The 14,775-nt window shown below is 53.6% G+C and overlaps 1 protein-coding gene across 9 annotated transcripts in view; it reads left to right on the top strand.

Moving 5' to 3' along the window:
* The first annotated feature begins 12,298 nt into the window (after nucleotides 1-12,298).
* The window catches only part of MTMR1 (myotubularin related protein 1), a 64,258-nt gene continuing 61,781 nt past the window's right edge, over nucleotides 12,299-14,775 (top strand). For 6 of the 9 annotated variants that reach the window (XM_077887628.1, XM_077887626.1, XM_077887627.1 and 3 more), the window contains exon 1: nucleotides 12,299-12,468. In XM_077887628.1, the coding sequence (XP_077743754.1) occupies nucleotides 12,314-12,468 (155 nt within the window). In that variant the 5' untranslated portion in view covers nucleotides 12,299-12,313. Of the gene's footprint in view, nucleotides 12,469-13,514; nucleotides 13,623-14,775 lie in introns of those variants that run through there. The other 3 variants (XM_077887637.1, XM_077887636.1, XM_077887635.1) reach the window with 1 other exon arrangement.

The raw sequence follows: 14,775 nt of genomic DNA, 5'->3' as shown, positions 1-14,775 counted from the left end.
GGCCCAGAGCAGAGGAGGAGGAAGATGAAAACGCGCCTGAGAAGCGGGCTCTGGACTACGTAGTCCTAATTGACTTCACCACTGAGCGGTGACAAATCCCAGGCACCAGTCTGGTGGCGCCCCCACGTGCTTGACAGCAGCAAATGCAATACTCTCCAGAAGAGGCCCTCTTCCTCCTTGGCCTCTGGGAATTCTCAGAGGATTTTCCGAAGAAAATGAACCCTTCACAGTTTAAAAAAAAAAAAAAAAAAAAGCAAAGATACCCTCGGGGGAAACCAACAGAAACGACAGACCAGGAGAGGACTTGTACGGGCTCATGAGCTACTCAGTATTCAGGAATGTCAACAGGGTGGTCTGCAGCTGGCCAGGGTGGAAGGATTTAGACCACAGAAGTCAGCAGATGCTACAAATCAGGGTGGTTTTAAAATTTTTTATATTATTTTTATTTTTTAAAAGATGTTATTTATTTACTCATGAGAGACACAGAGAGAGAGGCAGAGACACAGGCAGAGGGAGAAGCAGGCTCCATGCAGGGAGCCCAATACGGAACTTGATCCCAGGACCCCAGGATCACGCCCTGAGCCACCCCAGCACCCATTTTTGTTTTTGGTTTTTAATTTCAGAGAGCTGATAATGACAACTTTACCAGCACACCACTGGATACAGGTTACAAGACTACTATGTGTATTATCTTTAAAGAAATAAGATCAAAGCGACTTTGAGTTTAGCAATCATCAGTGCTTAGATACAAACACCAAAAGCACAACCCATGAAAGAGGAAAAATTGACATGATGGACCACGTTCTGATTCAAAACATCTGCTCTGTGAAACACACTGTTAAGAGAATGAGAAGACAAGGCACAGAGTGGGAGAAAATATTTGCAAAACACGTATCTGATGATATGTGATCTCATCAGGCTGATAGGCAAACCGGGTGGGAAGTACAGTGGGTTCCTGGGTACCTGTCACTGCCCACCCACTGATGAGCCACCACTGACATGTCACCACAAACAAAAAATTCTATCGTTTATCCTAGGGTGTATCCTCCTTGTCGGACAGCCTGTGGGTTTTGACTACTGTATGAACACATGTGCCCATCACTGCCCTAAAAATCCTCTGCTCCACCTGTTTGTTCCTCTCTCCCTCCACTTGATGTTCCTTTACCCCCGAAACTGCTCAAAAGAAAAAAAAGAAAAAGAAAGAAAGTCTGTTGATTTTTTTTAAGGCATCCAAGTAATTCTGTGTGGCTAGTTCACCAAGAAATGTTCAGATGGGGCGCCTGGGTGGCTCAGCAGTTGAGCATCTGCCTTCGGCTCCGGGTGTGATCCCGGGGTCCTGGGATCGAGGCCTGCATCGGGCTCCCCGCAGGGAGCCTGTTTCTCCCTCTGCCTGTGTCTCTGCCTCTCTCTCTTTCACAAATAAATAAAATCTTTTTAAAAATTAAATTATAAAAAGTGTTCAGCGACTCTCATTCCAGGCAATACCCACATTTTGGTCAAACCACCATCCTTCAACAGAAGCCCCCGGAATAACGCATCACAGATGACAGAGGCGGCTTCCTGTGCAACGCCGTGCTGTGTGGACTGGGAGTCTGGACGACAAGTTGCTTAAAGCACCCGCCTGTGCACCTGCAGGAGCTGTGCGGGGTCCAGGCTCTGGTAGGCAGGAGGCAGCCAAGTGGGGTGTGCATGGGAAAGAGGAGGACACCCGAGTACTCAGTGCTACGTCTTCTAGCCCACCATGCCCGTGAGCCTTGGCACCTGTTTGCACCCGACTTGTCTCAGCTCCAAATCCACCCCTGTTTAGCTGCTCTGTGATCATGGAGGTGGGCTCTGTAACTAGTTCTCCTTTACCAACTGCTACGGTGTTGATCCTTGTCAGTAGAGGGTGCTGGAGAGATACCGGGAGAATAAAGGGGTGGCCCTCTCCCCTGCCTCGTGGGCCTCCTTCCCGGTGAGCCTCGCTGGCTAGCCTCCTGCAAAGCCCAGCTTCCTCCAGGGCCCGGCTCCCGAGCACGCAGCAACCTCTGTGCTGGCTCCTGCGTGTATTAAGCATGCCCTTCATTTTCTGTGCTCTGATGCTTCAGTGTATGCTGCGTCGCTGACCCCCAGGGTTAGTCAGCTCCCAGAGATGCTAAATAACTGTCCTGCAAGCACGCTTTACAAATGTGACCCAACCAGTCCAGAGCCCTTATTTCCAACCACCTCCTTTGGCTAAATGCTTTCACGCTCCAGGCCCCTGTCCTGCTGCAACCACTGCACAGCCAGGTGCCAGGCAGTCGGGGACGGCCCGGATGCCCCAGAAGTGGCAGACATTCCTCAAACTGGCCAATCCTAAACCTGTTTGCCTTGCCTCACCCATCCTTTCCCTTAGAAACCTCAATAAAGGCTCTTGCCCCCGGCCCCCTCTGGCCCCCACCTTGTGATGGACGCTGGTGCTTTTCGGAGTGGCCTCCAGTGGGGGGGGGGCATGTCCCCTCCTCTGGGGAGGATCAGTGACTGTGACAGTGTTTTCAGTAGCCATCATCTCTTTACTTGCTAGTCTTTACTTCTGTGACTCCAATCCCATTAGCAGTTTTCCCTGCTGAACTTTCCCTGTGTGCAAGTGACCCTATGGTTTCAATTTCCTGATCAGTCCCTGGCGGGTACAGCCTACGAGGTCCCATAATCATTTGTCATCGTGTTTTCTTCAGGGAATGCATGACAGGGCAACTTGTGGTTTCTGTTGGTGCTTTGCAATAGAGACTGAGCATCTGTTTCCAGAAGGTCATACAAAGGGAAAGGGGGCCGAACAAAAGGGCAGAATTTCGTGGGCGCCCATCTCCTGAATTAGAAACAGGCCGGGACTCATTGCACATCATCATTATGAGGATGATTTATATCTCTGCCGCGCAGGAGTAACTGAAGGTTGAACTGTGGAATGCTGTTTATACGGCCTGCCTTTGTAATGGCCCAGCATCCTGTGTTCTAGGACTGAGTTCGAACAGTCCAGAAAATAATTACCACCCTGAGAAAACAATACAGAATCCGTAGCTTTATGTTTTTCTGTTTTGTAGCCGATACCCACAATCATTTCAAAAGAGAGTCTCAGGAAACTTAGAAAATATAAATAAGACGGGAACCTGGGTGGCTCAGTGGTTGCGCATTGGCCTTCAGCTCAGGGCATGATCCCAGGGTCCTGGGATCGAGTCCCACATCGGGCTTCCTGCGGGGAGCCTGCTTCTCCCTCTGCCTGTGTCTCTGCTTTTCTCTCTGTCTCTCTCATGAATAAATAAATAAAATCTTAAAAAAAAAAAAAGAAAAAGGAAAAAAAAACAAACAACTACTTCACCAACGCTGACGACTGAGAGACCAGTTTTTCTGGCTGCCATTAAATAGCAATCGCTTATGTCATGCTCACAACGCTCCATCCACTGGCCTGAATGCTTTCCGTGTGTGGAGATTCCCTGAATGGCCACAACAAGCCCAGGATGAGCTGCGTTGCCAGGGGTAGTGGCCCGAGTAGTCTCCCGTTTTTCAGAGGAGGAAACGGGGTGCAGAGAAATTGCTTGTCCAACATTCGCCCCGTGCAGGCTGGTGGGGCCTGTTTGGAACCAAATCACCGTGGCCCGGGGGCTGCGTTCTGGGGTGCTAGGCTCCACCCAAAGGACCCCGGCTCCTGTCAAAGCAAAACACGGTAGAATATCTTTCTCACCTCTCAGGAAACGCATCTCTCTACTCCCCGGTGTTCACCATCTGTAAATGTCAGCCCCTCGTGGCACCCAGCCCATTAGCCATGCCACCTCAGAGTTGGGAAGAGAAATGGGTAACCCCTCTATGCTATCTGATATTTTAGCTTGGATTTGAATACAGAAACCGTTAGCATTCAAAAATCCATCACCCACAAACAGATGGGTAAAGCCCTCCATGGAAGGCGGCCCAGCCTTGCCATCGGCCCTCCTGCACCCCCATCGGCCAGGGGCCTGGAGAGCAGGGCTGCCTGCAGCCTAAGTGCGTTGGCACGTGGCCACTGGATGTGGCAAAGAAATCACATGTTTTTCTTCCCGCGTGGTTCAGCCTTGGGGGACAGGGGGGTTAGTGTTCAGAATGAAGACTCCTCCAAACTCGGCCCAACAAGCAGGTCAATGGAAGGCCTCACAGTTGCTCTAGACGATGGAGGGTGATGTATCAGAGTCCCTCCTTGGCCACCATATGCTGCTCCCCAGGTGGTGGTGGTGGTGGTGGTGATGGGGACAAAGCCCTTGTGTGCTTGGGTTTGGGTTTGGGTTTGTTTGTTTTTTCATGCCATTGGTGCCTGCGATCCAAAAGTCTAGGGGCTAACCGGTCTGAACTGGGTGGCTCCCTTCCTTCCCCTCTGTGATGGTTCACCATACGCATCCATTTGACTGGACCACGGGATTTCCAGGTATCTGCTGAAACATTATTTTATGTGTTTTTTTAAATTTTTTTGTATTCATTTATTTTTTTTACATATATTTTTGATTGGAGTTCAATTTGCCAACATATAGCATAACACCCAGTGCTCATCCCATCAAGTGCTCCCCTCAGTGCCCGTCACTCAGTCACCGCCACCCCCACCCACCTCCCTTTCCACCACCCCTAGTTCGTTTCCCAGAGTTACGAGTCTTTCATGTTCTGTCTCCCTTTCTGATATTTCCCACTCATTTCTTCTCCTTTCCCCTTTCACTATTTTTTATATTCCCCAAATGAATGAGACCATATAATATTTGTCCTTCTCCGATTGACTCATTTCACTCAGCATAATACACTCCAGTTCCATCCACGTCGAAGCAAATGGTGGGTATTTGTCGTTTCTAATGGCTGAGGAATATTCCATTGTATACATATATATGTGGGTTTTTTTTTAAGATTTTATTTATTTATTCATGAGAGACACACAGAAAGAGGCAAAGACACAGAGGGAGAAGCAGGCTCCCTGCGGGTCTCGATCCCAGGATCCCCAGATCATGACCTGAGCCAAAGGCAGATGCTCAACCGCTGAGCCACCCAGGCGCCCCTGAAACATTATTTCTGTGGGGGCCGGTGAGGGTGTTTGCAGAGGAGGTTAGCAGTTGAGTGGCGGGACTCAGCAAAGCAGGCTGCCCTCCCCACTGCAGGCCAATCCACCAAGGGCCCCAGCAGAACAAAAAGGCTAAGACTGAACTGGGCCTGCCTGACCGTGGAGCTGAGCCATCCCTCTTCTGCTTCGGTGCTCCGGGGTCGCCAGCCTGTGGCTGGCAGATCTGGGGCTTCTCGGCCTCCAGAATCGTGTGACCCAATTCCTTGTGATAAATCTCAGCAAACAGAGAGGGAGAGAGAGATCCTGCCTCTGGAGAAGCCGGCTACATGTGGTAGCTGTTTCTCAAGCCTCACGTGCAGCTCCAAAGTGTCCCCCAAAAGTGCTCTCATCAATTCCACACCATCTCCACGCTGCTGAGTCCAGGGGACACCTCTCAGCCCCGTCTTACCAGCGTCTGGGCACCACCTGACACTCTGGATCATTCCTTCCCACTTGAAACTCTGTCCTCTTCGCCCCCAGGCCCCCTCTGCCCTGACTCTTTTCCTGGTCTTGGAAGATGACTTTCTCTCTCCCTTTGGATTTCGTGATAATCTCATCTGCTGGACCTTGTCCTGACTGCTTCATTGTGGCTGCCTGAAGGGGGGATTTATGGAAGTGTTTACTGAGTGAGGCAGAAAGCACGTCTCTGAAACATGCATGGCAGCTTGAGGCCAGCGGAGTCTCCAGAGCTTTGGAAGTGGGGGTCTCTGGATGGCAGTTTACATGGCAAGGAGAGCTTGACACTGCATTTGCAGAGCACCTGGCATGAGACTGAGGACATCTTGGGGCATCTGGGTGGCTCAGTGGTTGAGCGACTGCCTTTACTCAGATTGTGATCCCGGGGTCCTGGGATCCCTGCAGGGAGCCTGCTTCTCCCTCTGCTGTATCTCTGCCTCTCTCTTTGTGTCTCTCATGAATAAATCAATAAAATCTTTGAAAAAAAGACCGAGGACATTTCATGTCAATAGCGAAGAACGATGGGTGGTGGAGATCCTGGGGCATAGGCGGAGACCTTCTAGATAAATTTGGAGCACAATTAAGTAATCTGTGGCATTCTCGAGTGCAGCTGGTAGAGGCACAAGAATTGATAATTGCACTCATTTAATGTATTTATTCAAAGTGTCATTGAGACCATCAACTTCACAAAAGGACCTTCAGACACGGCAGTGGCTCATTTTATGTGTCAGGTTGGGTCGGCCATAGTGCAGAGGTGTTTAGTCAAACACTAGTCTACATATTTCTGTGAAAGAATTTTGTATATGTGATTAGCATTTCAATCAGCAGACTCTAAGTAAAGCAGATTGTCCTCCACAAGGTGGGTGGGCCTCATCCAATCAGTTGAAGGTCTTAAGAGCAAAGACTGAGGTCCCCTCAAAAAGGAAGGCACTCGGCTCCAGACTCTGACTTCAGACTCAGGACTGCTACATGCTGGGATTTCTGGCCTGCCCACCTGGCTTGCAAACTCCAGGCTTGTTTTCACCATGGTGTGAGCCGATTCCTGAAACTAAACCCCCCTCTGTCTTTCTCTCTGTCTGTACACACAGACACCCTCTATGGGTTCTGTTTCTCTGGAGAACCCTGACCTCGTCTCCTTGGTAGGCATACCGCACCCCCCCAACATGTCCATGCCTTGGCCCCTGAACCTGTGAATATGTCATGCTACATGGCAAAGGGGTGGGCGGGGATTTGCAGATAATCAAGGTTACAGACTTTGAGATGGGGAGAGTATCCTGTATCATACAGGTGGGTCCTATTTAATCACACGTGTCCTTAAAAGCAGAGAACTTTCTCTGGCTAGTGGCAGGAGAGATGCTCCAGGAGGGGAAGTCAGAGAGATCAAAGAATACGAGGGGCTTGACCCACCCTTGCTGGAGGAGGGCCACAGGGAAAGCACAGGAAGGAATGAAGGCAGCCTCTGGGAGCTGCATGAGCTGGATACTTGTCCCCGAGCCTCCAGAAAAGAGCCCAGCCCTGGAAACACCTTAATTTCAACCTTGTGATACCCTCAGCAGAGGAACCAATTGAGACCACCAGGACTTTTTTTTTAATATTGTATTTATTTATTCATGAGAGACAGAGAGAGAGAGAGAGAGAGAGAGGCAGAGACCCAGGCAGAGGGATAAGCAGGCTCCATGCAGGGAGCCTGATGTGGGACTTGATCCTGGGTCTCCAAGATCATGCCCTGGGCTGAAGGCGGCACTAAACCGCTGAGTCACCCGGGCTGTCCACCACCAGGACTTCTGACCTATAATAACTTCGAGAATGTAGACACGACTTCTAACCTGTAGTAACTTCGAGAAAGTAGACATGTGTGGTTTAAGCTGCTAAGTTTATGGTGGTTCATCAGGGCAGCAACAGAACATGAACCCGGTGCCTAATACCATGTGGAGAAAAGTCTTGGAACATACATGTAGACAAGCCAAGATTTTTAAACCCGGCTAGATGGTGCTTCTGGATCGAATGGGGTTAAGGCTGGACCTGGCACAGACCTGCATCCAAGGCGGTGATGTTTTGCAAGGACACGCAGAACCCAAGTCCATCTGTTGCCGCGTTCACCAGGAATTGCTTTCAGCTACACAGCACAATAATAGACACAAAAACGAACACCATGAACTGAACACACTCCCCGGGCTGGAGCCACAGACGGCACCAGGCTTTGCTTTATGACGGGATGGCCTCCACTGTGGCCCGCAAGGACTAGACAAAATATTACTCTTTGGAGGGGCCATTTGGGACCCCTCTCAACAATGGGGCCATTTCTCTGCAGGGGCACTCGGCTGTTGTCCCATAGAACATGAGAGTGGCTCCTTCCCAGCAAAATGATGTTTTTGAGAAACTCCTTCGATACGGAATCGGCAGGTGCACTTTCATTTCCTCGATTCCTTTTCTGCAAATGAAAGTGGGGGCCTTGTCCACAGCCCTCAAATTGTGGAGCTGAAGATCACATTTCAGAGTTTCTCTGTTTTCAAACCATATGAAAATGTACCAACTTTTAGTTATTTATTTATTTTAAATTTTTTTACCTCCCTCTCCTGAGCTGTAGACCCTGGTGACCAACAATCTATGGGATGTCTCCACTTGGATGACCCATAGGCACAGTTCAAGGCCACGTGTGTCACTGTGCAGGCCATCACACCTAAGGGGGACCACGCACAGGGAAAGCCCCCTCGATTTCTAGGTGTCTTCTGGGCCTTTCTTGGCATACAGCAGCCAAAGGTTGAGCTTTGACAGCGTTGGCCTATTACAACAACTTTATGACCAACAGCAGTCCAGTGTTGTGAGGACAGGGTGTCTTTTTCCAATGCACAGAAAAGCACCGTGTGGGCCGGGACTCAGGGCAGGGCCAACCTGATGTGTCCAAAATGATCTCATCCTACTCACTCACCTCTTCCAGCCCCGGGCCCCCCCCCCCGCATTCCTTAGCTTGGGGACCACTGTCATGCTCTACCCGGTTACAGGAGTCTCACACCCATCTCTTAGCCTCCCCTTCCCTCTCTCCTTCATGCCCAGCATCCCATCGGTCACTGAGTCCTGTCCGATGTCAGGCTCCCCTGCATCAGCTTTGGAAATGGTCTTCCTACAGCCATGCCTGCCCCTCCAGTCCATCCTACGTCGGGCAACCCAGCTGCGCTTCCAATGCGTGAACACGATCAGTTGCCCTTCTGTGATCTCTGGCCGTGGCTCCTTGTCACCACTAATGGCACCTCCAAGTGCACTCTTCAGACCATCTGTGTCAGACTCACTTGTGGTGCTTTACAAAATGTGGACTCTCAGCATCCCCTTCCCTGCCAAGCTACTAAATTCTCAGATTTTTGGGGATGCCTGGGTGGCTCAGTGGTTGAGCATCTGCCTTCAGTTAATGGTGTGACCCCGGGGTCCTGGGATTGAGTCCCACATTGTGCTCCCTGCAGGGAACCTGCTTCTCCCTCTGCGTATGTCTCTATGTCTCTCATAAATAAAGAAATAAAAATCTAAAGAAAAAAATCTCAGATTCTCTGCAGTGGGGCTCCTGGGTCTGTAGCTTAGTGGATGTCACAAGTCATTTTTATGCATGTAAGTCTGGAAACTACTACATTATACAGTACACTGTGTAGACATTTCATAAACATGCAGTGTACATGCATAAACATGTGCCACTTCCCCAGCAGGGACCTCAGAGTGCAGCTAGCAGGACAGAAGTGCCTTGATTTTCCCCAGGGGAGCACCAGCATGCACCTGACAACTCACTCCTCCCCTTGCCTCCCACCACACAAGTGGACGTCTGTCCCCTGACAGTGATCCCCGGGAAGGCAGGGTGGTCAAGGCAAGAACTCTGAGTGGGCCCTGATGTGGGCCTTGCAGGGCAAGGGGAGGTTGGGGCACGTGGATGTTGGGAGACAAGTTTCCATGACTATGTCGGGCCAGGTCCTCTGGGTGATGAGTTTACAGTCACGTGAAGAAAGCTGGTATAAGGACACACTGCAACACAGTAAAGCTTAGAGATATCCCTCCCCCAGAGTTCAGAGGTGTGAAGGTCAAGATCTCCCCTTCCCCCTCCCCAAAGATTCATTCACATTCCAGGAAAGTGAGGAACTTCTCTCTCTGGAAGAGAGACGGGGCAGTTCACTAGCAGCCCTATCGAAGATGCAAATTCCCCAAATATGGGCTTCTCCTCTTGTGGGGCATCCCCATGGCATGTGCAGATACCATCTGGCCCCCCACTGTTGGTCAAAAGAGATTACAGGGCAGGCCATCTTCAAGAGGAGTAGACCCCACCTGTCGATGGGGGCATGGCAAGGCCACATTGCCAAAGACCATGTCACCCTTGGGACATTGAGGCTGGGTGAATCCATCCAAGATGCTTGCCCTGGCTGCTGTTTTTGCTGTAATAATAACCTGTCTTTATTATCGACCCAGAGGCCTCATGTCTTCCTTCAGGTTGTCCGTGTAGTCGGAGGCTACGTTTTTAGCTTGCTAGTGGGGGAGACCCTCAGATCCTCCACGGCTGTGGACCTCATCATGTGTGGAGCCTTCCTCAGAGGGCAGCAATGGTTTGGCCATGGATTCCCGGCTGAATGTGGGACGGAGCTTGGGGTCGGGGTGGGCCAGAGGGCAAGGGGGGTTCAGGTGCCCTGCTGCTGCACAACACGCACCTCAAAACCTAGTGGCTTAAAACATCAATTTATTTCTCAAGAATCCGTGTGGTTCAACAGAATGAGTCTCTGGCTTCACCTGGTGTTGGCTGGACGGCCGGGAGGACTAGAAGGCCTGAAACGTCCTCAATTATGCGGCCGGCTGGGAGCCTTGGTTCTCTTCCACATGGGCCTTGCCGCGTGGCTGCTTGGGTGTCCTCACAGCATGGCAACGCAGTTCCAAGTGAGAGTGTTCCCAGAATCCGAGGCAGAGGTTTCAGCTCCTTGGAGGCCGAGCCCTGGAAGTTACAGAGCCTCCCTTCTACCATCTTCTATTGGTCCAAAGAAGTTATGGGAGGGGACATAGATTTTCATCCTTTGATCTAGATGTGGCAAGGCCACATTGCCAAAGAGCTTTAGAAGGAGGGATGCCCTTGCGGCTGTCTTCCGAGGTATGGCCTACTATGGCGGGACTGCTCCATCCTATTTCTCCAAGGGTGCTGAGCTCTGGCTGTGCTAGAATCCAGCACAGCATGCGAACCTGTAGTCTAGCATAATGGAGGCTCCGTGTCTGGGCTCCAATGGCCCCTAGGTGACCTTGTCTCTCACCTTGTCCAATTTTATGCTGCAGCCACAGGACATCTCAGGGTTCACGTACACAGAATAAGCTGTGTAAGCAACTGCACACCTGTGCCCATGACCATTCTTCATGCCTGCAATGACTCTTGGACTCAGGTCTGCGTGCCATCCTCTAGGAAGCCCTCCTCAGCCCTCTCCTCCCACAGCCCCGCAGGCTTGCCCCCACCGCAGCCCTCACCAGCAGGGCCCCGTTGAAGGATCTGGTACTGAAACTATGTTTAAAATCTTGTCATTTTGTTTCTGACAAATCTCAGGGCAGCAAGGCTGCTTGCATTACAGTTCTGGAGGCTGGCAGGTCCGAGGCTGAGGCTGGTTCCTGGGAGAGGCCTCTTCCTGGCTCGCCCACAGCGGTCTCTCCTGGGCCTTCACACAGCCTTTGCTCAGTGCTTGCTCGGGGAGAGGGTGACGCCAAGCTCTCCGGGGTGTCTTCGTGCAAGAGCAGTAATATCACCATGCCAGGGCCCCATCTTTGTATCTAATCACCTCCCAAGGTGTCATGTCCACATGCCATCGAGGGAGGGTTGGGTGCCCTGCAGTTGCTGGGGCTTCAACTTACGAATGGGGGATGTGCGTGTGTGGACAGAAACAGTCTAACCGTGGATCAAACACCTGATGTGATAATTTTGGAAAAGCCGAGCCTGTGGGAGCTACACGGGGGTCTCGAGATCTTCGGGCGCTTCCTGCCACCCTCCCCGCCCTGTCACCCTTTCAGCCGAGGCCCAGCCCTCTGGGGTGCAGGATGGCTGCGGGGCTCCAGGCATCGCGTCCTCACCCTCGAGGTTCATTTCGAAGTGGCTGAGGCGGGAAGGCCAGACGGGCCCGGGGCGGGAGCGGGCATGTCCCCGGTACAGGTGTGCTTGTTATCAGGGTCGCCGCCCCTGCCGCCGCGACCCGGGAAACCCGGGGCAATCACAGCAAACGGCTGAGTCGCGGTCGCCCTCCCGTCCGCAAACCAAGTCAGGGGCGAGCTGACAGGGGCTGAGCCTAGGTCGCCAGATGTTGGTGGATCTGCCGGGCAACGCAAGGTGACTGTCACTGCTAATACGAAGCGGGGGCGGAAGTTCCGAGGGCGGCGGCGGGGGGGCGCGGTGGCCCCGCAGATGGCGGGGAGGTGGGCTCGGGGGAGGGGCGGAGGGCGTGGGGAGCGCTCGCCGGGCTGCCCTCCCGTCAGAGCTTCCCCGGACGCCGAGCGGAGGGAAGGCCGTCGTGTCCCGGCTCGCCGTGTCGCCGAGCGGCCCGCGGCCCCCGGGGCGTCCCCGCCAGCCGGCTCGGGGGCGCGCGGCCGGGCCCAGGTGGGGCTCCGCGGGCGGGGGCGCGGCCAGCCCCGCGCGCCGCTCCCCGCCCCCGGCCCCGCGCGCGGCCTTGTGGGTAGCGCGGGGCCGCCAGGTGACAGCTAATGGCGGCGGCCGCCTGAGCCGGCGGGCGGCGCGGCGCGGCGGCGGGCCCTTCCGGGCGCCGCTCCCCTCTCGCTGCGGCTCGCCCGCGGCGGCGGGCCCGGCGCGCCATGGACAGGCCGGCGGCGGCGGCGGCGGCGGCGGCGGCGGGCAGCGAGGGCGGCGGGGGCCCGGGCCCCGGGCCGGCGGGCGGCAGGAGGCCCCCTCGAGGCGCCGGAGGCCCCGCCGTCGGCTCCCGGCAGCCCAGCGTGGAGACCCTGGACAGGTAAGCGGGCCCCGGCCGCCGCGGCCTCCGCGTCCCCGCCCCCCCCCCCGGGCCCCGCGCGCCGCGGTGGCCGTGCACCCCCTCCCCGCCGCTCCCTGCCCTGCCGGGCCCCCCTTCCTGGCCCGGACCCGGGGCCCTGCCCCCGCCCCCCGGGGCGCGCACCTGGCCCACTTCCGCCTTGCCAGCCGGGGCTCCCGGCACCCCTAGGGGCTCCGCAGCTGTCAAATCTTCTCGGCGCTTCTGCCCGCCGCACCTTGCCACGCGCCCCGCTGGCCTTACCGGGGCCGCGGCGCCTGTGGGGGGAAACTTGAACCCGGGGCTCAGCTCTTTCAGCGTGGCCTTCCCTCTCGGGGTTGGAAGACCACAATCCCGCCGCCCCCCGGGACTGCTGGGGGCGGCGGGGGGGGCGGGGGGCTTTGCCTTTGGGGTTGGGAGTGGAGGACTGGAGGACGCAACCCCGTGGGTGTTGGAGCTGCTGCGGATGGAGGCAAAGTTACCCCGATTTGAAAGGATGGAAAACTTCCAAACTGCTCCTGATGCAGGAACACACAATCGTTTATTTCAGTCTTTCACACTTTGAAGGAAGCCGGTTCATTGTTTTCCTGAACACAGAAGCCTACTACTGCTTCCTAGGCAGAGCCGCTCTATGTCAGAAGTAGAGACCGACCGGGTCCAACTGGGAGGGTCACCCTAAGGCTCCAAGGATGAGCAGTGGATTGATTTTCCCGTGGCCCGGAATATCCAGTTTTCCCACATCTTGGCCACTTCGTTGACAGGAGAGGTCACTTAGGCAACAGTGTCGTAAGGCAGCTTGGTCAGTTTCAGATGCTCATTCTTGCCGGTGTTAGTCATAGCAGAGAGCTGAACTTTTGGGAGTTTCCCAAAGTGTAGCAACAACAAGAAACACTCCCTTTGTTCCTACCTCACTGTAATTACAGAGTATTCCACATTAATCCCCCAAGCAATCAGGGTCACTGAGAACTATAGTACTTGGAGCAGTCAGGATGCCCTCATTTGCAGAATTTCCCCAGTGTTTGAGGGCTTGGAGAGTCACAGAATAGTACAAGGTGGCTTTTGCTCTCAGGCTTACCTTCTCAGGAAGAATACAAACAAACCAGCAATTTAAATCGAATCTGCTGACTGCTAGGGTGAAGGTAAACAAACAAGTACTCTGGACGGGGTATGTATGGGAGTCATCTGAAAAGCTTTTTAAGAACTCCAGGTGACCAGGCCCAGTTCCTGAGCCTTCTGATTCAGGAGGTTTGGGGTGAGGGCCAGAATGTAGCATTTTTCAAAAAGCCTCAGCAGACTCCTTTTCGATTCATTGCACTGTGGGCACACAGAGGTGGGGTGCTTGATTTATTTTCAGTGGAAGGGGGTTGAGGATTATGGGCGGTTAAGGGAAGGAGACCTGCTGAGGAAGCTGACATTTGAGTTGAAGGGCCAGGAATGAGAAGTTAGCCAGGGGACAGGGCGGGGAGGACTTTCTGGCCACGGCAGTGGAATGTGCAGTCACGCAGGCGATGCTAGATGTGGGAACTGGTAGGACACAAAATGTGTGGGAAGGCAGAGGCCAGATCTTGAAGGGGCTTGAGTGCTTTCCTAGGGACTTGTGCCTTTATCTTCTGTGCCGTGCTTCTCAGGGCATGGTTGTGTGTGACCTGCATGGGAATCCCCTCCGGCGCGAGGTCCACATGCAGGTTCTTGGGTCCCACCCTAAGTCTGGTCTGTCCAACTCAGGGCCATGGCCTGGAGTTCTGCACTTTCAACGATCACCCACAGCTGCAAGTAAGTTGGGCCAGGGAGTCTCTTTTGCCCAGGATGGTGCCGGTTTACTAGCTGGGCAGGCACGGTTATTAATAGCGCCCTCCTTCAATAGTGTCTTGGTTTGGATGGGAGATGATATGGTCACCCTAGCTTTGGGGACCACAAAAGGATTTCCATCAGGTGAACTTGATGGGATGGGTTTGATGTTTGAGAACATTTGTTCTGCAGGGGTGTGGTGAATGGACTGGAGGCGAGGAGTCTTATTGAATAGGTTATGGAAAAGCGAATCACTCGTTCATTTGTATAGGACTGCCGCCTCTGTGTCAGGCACCGTGTGGGGCCTGTAGATTTGGCGGGGAACGAACACACACAGATCACTGCCCTTGGGGAGAGTATGTTTGGTTTGTTTTGGATGGACAAAAACCAAGTAAACTGCATCCTCTGTTAGACAGTGACAGGTGCTAGGGGAGAAAGTAAGTTGGGAGGGGAATACGAGGTGTTGGGGGCCTGCAGTTTGGGGGGTGAATTGGAGTTTTACGG

The sequence above is a fragment of the Canis aureus genome, chromosome X (genome assembly GCF_053574225.1).
Source record: "Canis aureus isolate CA01 chromosome X, VMU_Caureus_v.1.0, whole genome shotgun sequence".
NCBI classification, from domain to species: Eukaryota; Metazoa; Chordata; class Mammalia; order Carnivora; family Canidae; genus Canis; species Canis aureus.
The sequence above is the reverse complement of the archived record's forward strand: the minus strand, read 5'-3'. Positions and strand labels throughout refer to the sequence as shown.